General features: G+C 46.1%; 1 protein-coding gene across 1 annotated transcript in view; it reads right to left on the bottom strand.

The window, feature by feature from the left end:
* Positions 1-6,000, bottom strand: part of LOC131463901 (spermatid perinuclear RNA-binding protein-like) — a 12,735-nt gene continuing 6,735 nt past the window's right edge. Inside the window, exons 9-17 of the mRNA XM_058636028.1 lie at positions 4,645-4,735; positions 4,279-4,350; positions 3,400-3,608; positions 2,605-2,754; positions 2,390-2,524; positions 2,097-2,237; positions 1,763-1,880; positions 1,472-1,522; positions 1-546 (exon numbers count right to left, since the gene is read on the bottom strand). Coding sequence (XP_058492011.1) covers positions 455-546; positions 1,472-1,522; positions 1,763-1,880; positions 2,097-2,237; positions 2,390-2,524; positions 2,605-2,754; positions 3,400-3,608; positions 4,279-4,350; positions 4,645-4,735 — 1,059 coding nt within the window. The 3' untranslated portion in view covers positions 1-454. The remainder of the gene's footprint in view (positions 547-1,471; positions 1,523-1,762; positions 1,881-2,096; positions 2,238-2,389; positions 2,525-2,604; positions 2,755-3,399; positions 3,609-4,278; positions 4,351-4,644; positions 4,736-6,000) is intronic.

The following is a 6,000-nucleotide window of genomic DNA, read 5'->3' as shown; positions in this document are numbered from 1 at the left end:
TATTGATAAACGTTATATTTATTAACATCATTTTAACCATTTTAACAGATGCTACTTTGTTCAAATGGAGAAAATGTTTGTGGTGAAATGATCCAGTAAAAAAAATGATTTAAAAGTCATTTAAAATGATTTTTGTTAACTTGAAATCTGGATTTAAAACACTGGGTCATTAAATACAATCAACATACAATAATATAAGATGTATTTAACACAACGATGCTTCTTCAGCACTACGGTATTTACATTTACACTTATGCACTTTAATAATTAGAATAATAATGTTTTTTACCTCTACGTTCAAACTCACAGACCAACGTCCATATGTCTCATAAATGTCATATTTACATTCATCGTTTGACAGGAAATGTCTTTGATAATATTGCTTTGGGTTTTATTGATGTCTCTGCAGCAGCAGCAGCAGCAGCAGGGGGCGGGGTCACATGGGGGGGCGGGGTCAGAAAAGATCCCGAGAGCCCAGGTGGATGATGATGGGCGTGGCTATGGACTGCGGGGGCGGGTAATAGGTGCTGTCAAAGTACAGACCGCCTGCAGAGACGAGAGAACAGGAGTTACTACTGAAATGAAGTAAGACACAGAGGTGGACACAGACACAGAGGTGGACACAGACAGAGAGGTGGACACAGACAGAGAGGTGGACACAGACAGAGAGGTGGACACAGACAGAGAGGTGGACACAGACACAGAGGTGGACACAGACACAGAGGTGGACACAGACACAGAGGTGGACACAGACAGAGAGGTGGACACAGACACAGAGGTGGACACAGACAGAGAGGTGGACACAGACACAGAGGTGGACACAGACAGAGAGGTGGACACAGACAGAGAGGTGGACACAGACACAGAGGTGGACGCAGACAGAGGTGGACACAGACACAGAGGTGGACGCAGACAGAGGTGGACACAGACACAGAGGTGGACGCAGACACAGAGGTGGACACAGACACAGAGGTGGACACAGAGGTGGACGCAGACACAGAGGTGGACACAGAGAGAGGTGGACACAGACACAGAGGTGGACGCAGACACAGAGGTGGACGCAGACACAGAGGTGGACGCAGACAGAGGTGGACACAGACACAGAGGTGGACGCAGACACAGAGGTGGACACAGACACAGAGGTGGACACAGACACAGAGGTGGACACAGACAGAGAGTTGGACACAGAGGTGGACACAGACAGAGTTGGACACAGAGGTGGACACAGACAGAGAGGTGGACACAGACCCAGAGGTGGACACAGACACAGAGGTGGACACAGACAGAGAGTTGGACACAGAGGTGGACACAGACAGAGTTGGACACAGACAGAGAGGTGGACACAGACCCAGAGGTGGACACAGACACAGAGGTGGACACAGACAGAGAGTTGGACACAGAGGTGGACACAGACAGAGAGGTGGACACAGACAGAGAGCGGTGGACACAGATTGTTGGTTGTTGATCTTACCATAGGCAGGGAGTGCAGCTGCGGGGCTGTAGCTGTAAGGAGCAGTGAAACCTGACAGAGAAAATCACAGGATTTATTGTCACCAGTACAAATGTTAAGTTTACACATGGTCCACGATACCAATAATATCACGATACAGTGTCTCTGTGATAATCAATAATACTGCGATACATGACGATATCTGTCTGACTGAAGAAAACAAAGATGTACATGACTTCTCCTTTTTATACTCAACATCGAGAAAGGTCAAAGGTCATGAACTAGGCTGCACATATGGGTGTTTCCTCTCACCTGGGGGCAGGTAACTGTGTGTGGGGGCGGAGCTGATGTACGGAGATCTGGGGATGACGGGGAGTCGCGGTGGTCTGAGGACGGGCAGAGTCAGCACCGACGTCACCGCTCGCTTTGGCTGCACAAACACAGACGACGTGAGTGAGTGAGTGACTGAGTGAGTGAGTGAGTGAGTGAGTGTTACGACCCCAGGGTCCTGACTGCTTTTTCCTTGTGTGTGTGTGTGAGAGTCCTGGTGGATCCTGGGATCCTTGAACCACTCGAGCTCGAGTCTCATTATTCATGTCGTAAACGGTGCGTGACGCGTGTCACGTCTTCTCAGCGGAGGACTCACCGCGCTGAGGACTCGTCTCTTCTTGTTGCTCGTAGATTTGGGTCCAGAGAACAAAGTGTTCAGAGCGGCGAGCGCAGCGCTGGCTTTGGCCACTTTCTTATTGGGACCCGTTCCCCGGAAAACCTGCTTGTCCACCTCCACCTGTGACATCACACAAAAACCAACTGCTTTCACTGCCACAGCTAATGGCTAGAATCAAGTGTCTGACTTTTAGTGATTTTAATGTTATTATTCAGCCTCTGAAATGACGTCATGTTATGCTATGTCCTTCATAAAGAGCTTTGTGTTTGTACCTCTATGATGAAGCGCTTGTCGTAGCTGTTGCCGCTCTCTGAAATCAGCTCGTACTTGAGGCCGCGCCGTTTCTCGTTCAGCTCCATCACCGGGTTCTTACCTCCGGCGGTCAGTATGGGACCAGGAGCTCTGGACTACAAACAGAAGTAGACATTAAATTAAAGTAATAAAAGTAATAAAGTAAACGACCAGAGGCTTAAAGTTCCAGTGTCACCTCTGCCGTGTCTGTGGAGGAGATGACGGAGCTGGAGCTGGAGCTCGTCGACATCCGGTCGTTCTTCCCTTCACCGTCAGACTTTTCGTCGAGGCTCAGTGAGTCTGCGTCTCCATCGCTGCTGAGAATGTGTCCCAGAGCCTGCAGAGCCTGAAGGAGGAGCAACACACACACACACACACACACACACACACACACACAGTGTTAGGAACGATGTCATCACTGTCAGCTTAAAGCTTTTAATAGGTGGTTTAGATTCAGGCTGAAAATCTTGACAAAAACACACTTTTTTCAGGGTTAAGACCTGGTTTTAGGATTAGGGTTAGAATTGGGTTTAGGTCAGGGGAAGGTTAAAGGTTAAGGTTAGGCACTTAGTTGTGATGGTTAAGGTTAGGGTAGGGGGCTAGTGAATGCATTATGCCTATGGTGTGTTCTCACTAAGATATAAAAACAAGTTTGTGTGTGTGAGTGAAAGTGGAGAATTTAACAAACTGAATTAAAGATGATAAAATACAGAACAACATAAAGATGTAAGATTTATTTGAATCCGTTTATATTCCACTAACATTAGAACACGAGGTTAATTGGATTATTCTTATTTTATATGTTGTAATTATTTAAAATGTTGTTTATCATGTGTCTATTATGTCTAAAAGTTACGTTTACTTGAAATGAAAGGACAGAAATCCAATTCCCCAGTGAATAAAGTAGCCTTTAGACATCGGTGCAGTCGCACACTCACGCTGTGTTTGTTTCTGTTTTCACACAAAGGAAACAGAAGAAAACATGAAAGACCTTGAGAGCGAGCTGGATCTTGGCGGTCCTCTTGGAGTTCCCTGTGGCCTGGTAGGTGGTTCCCTGGATCTCCACACACATGGTGAAGACTGGAGCGTGGACCGGGCCGGACTGAGACAGCAGGCGGAAATGAAGACCTGGGCGGATCTGATTGAGACGCATCAGTGCGTTCATGGGGTGGTTCGGGTCCGTCATTCTCCAGTCCAGGACTAAAGGTGAGGACAGACGTGTTTATACATACATATATGTATAAACATAAGTATGTATATATATATATACACATATATATATATATATATATATATATATATGTATATATATATATATATACATATATATGTATATATATATACACATATATATATATATACACATATATATATATATATATATATTTACTCACACAACATACAATCTGCAGTGAGTGTATGAGAAAGCAGGTGGCGCTGTCCTTGGTGCTGAAAGTAAGTGCATGTGGCACAGTTACAGACTAACTTCATACTAATAACAAGTGAAGGAATACTCCAGAATAATCTGTGCATTCAACTGTTAAATAATCCTCATCCAATCTAAACTCTAAAGACGCGTGTCTGACACATAAGCTAACAGCTAACAGGTCGCTAACATGAGGAAGACACATGGTGGACGACTTACTGTGATTTATCATCTAGTCCTACATCTTAAAATGTGGTCCAGGTGAGTGACGTGTGTGGAGGTGTGGACACAGAAAGGAGGTGTGGCCATGTGTAAGACAGAGAGGAGTGGACTTTTTAACCAGATCGTTTAAAGCAAGTTTGGAGAGCGAGAAAAAGCCAGAGGAATGGAGAAGAAGTGCAGAGACGACAGAGGTTTATTTGACTCTAAATTGGAGGTTTCTACCTTTTATCCTTTTGATGAAGTCTCTGTCATCTGACCTGACGTCGTCCCGAAGCCTCTTCTGACAGCAGCCACCTACACACACACACACAGAGACACACAAAGAGAGGGAGACACACACAGAGAGACACGCACAAAGAGAGAGAGGGCGAGACACACACATAGAGAGAGACACACACAGAGACACGCACGCACACAGAGACACGCACAAAGAGAGAGAGGGAGAGACACACACACAGAGAGACACACAAAGTGAAAGTCGATCATTGTTGAGAGATTCTTCCATTGTCCTCACGCTGTCTCCACGTCCATGTGTGTACAATTCACAGGTGATGAAAGGGGGAGGAGCGATACGAGACAAACACACACCTGACGGCCCTGGTGACGACTTGCTGGCAGCTAAAGGATCCATATCCAAGACTTTGTAAAGTTGTCCAAAGGCATGAAGGCGTAATGCATGCTGAAACACACACACACACACACACACACAGAGACAGTCAAGATGCACCAGTGAATTGGTAAAGCAGCAGAAACTGACGTGAGTCTTTACAGAGCAGTGATTCCATTCATCCTGTCATCAATGCGCCTTAATTATTGAAGCCTGTGCAAGTGTGTGTGTGTGTTTACTAGTTACCATTTAAGGACTTATTCTGGCATAAACACTGACCTTATAAGGACCGGTAGTTCTCGTGAAGATTAGGTAGAATGTTTTGTTTAGGCTGTCTAAGTGTGTGTGTGTGTGTGTGTGTGTGTGTGTGTGTGTGAGATTCTGCTGGAACAAACTCTGAAATATTCAGGGGAGGAAGAAACACTCAGAGGCCAAAGATGGAGGAGGAAGAGAAAAAAAATGATTTCCAATTTCAGGCACGCTCCATCAGACTGTGAAACGAGACATTCGAGGACGTCTATCTAGAGCCCACATTTTCAGCCTGAGGGTGGACTTTGTTGTGCTGTGCAGCGGCGGCGGTAACAGCAGCGGTGGCTGTAGTGTTGTCAGGGAGGGAAGAGAAGTGTTCCCACACATATTACGAGGTTATGAAGCCGTTCATCACACCTGCACGCCACCAAAGGCCTGCGTATCCAAGGTCAACGTCCGGTTGCCCTGCTATTTATAGAGCAAACGTGAGCTCAGGGCTGCTCCTCCTTCAGTCAGTGGAGCACGAGGAGACACGAGGAGACCTTACTTTCCTCGAGAAAACGCTGACTCTGGCATGATGGGTGTTGTGGAGGTGCACCCTGGTGAGATGTCTGCTGACTAATGATCGCAGTAAATGTCTGCAGCTGGTTTTACGGCAGGGAAACGGGAAGTGGAGTTTATGTGTTCCAAGGTGGAGGCGTCCCGACACACGGACCTGAAAACAAAGACTTCATGTTGTGTACACTAAGTGAAAAACATCTGGGTTTTTGTTTTTTTTTACAGGACGGAGAGTGAGACGCCTGCACACACCTCCCAGGTGGGAATAGGGAGTGCAAAAACCTGCTTGTTCAGCAGTTTGGTGAGAGAAAATGTGCTTCTTCTCCCTGCACTGCAGCTGTATACACACAAACACTCCCTCACTCACGTCTGAGAGTATCCAGTCAGTTCTGCACGATTGTTTATGGTTTGTCGACTTTATTTGTTTGGATTTGAGCTTCTTTTCTTTTCTTTATTTGTCTTTTAGCTCTTAGAGTGAATTTGCGACGGTTGAACCAAAATAAAAGCCACCAATACCCGCTGCTGTTGCC

The sequence above is a fragment of the Solea solea genome, chromosome 8 (genome assembly GCF_958295425.1).
Source record: "Solea solea chromosome 8, fSolSol10.1, whole genome shotgun sequence".
NCBI lineage: Eukaryota > Metazoa > Chordata > Actinopteri > Pleuronectiformes > Soleidae > Solea > Solea solea.
This window is presented reverse-complemented; position numbering and strand designations above follow the sequence as displayed.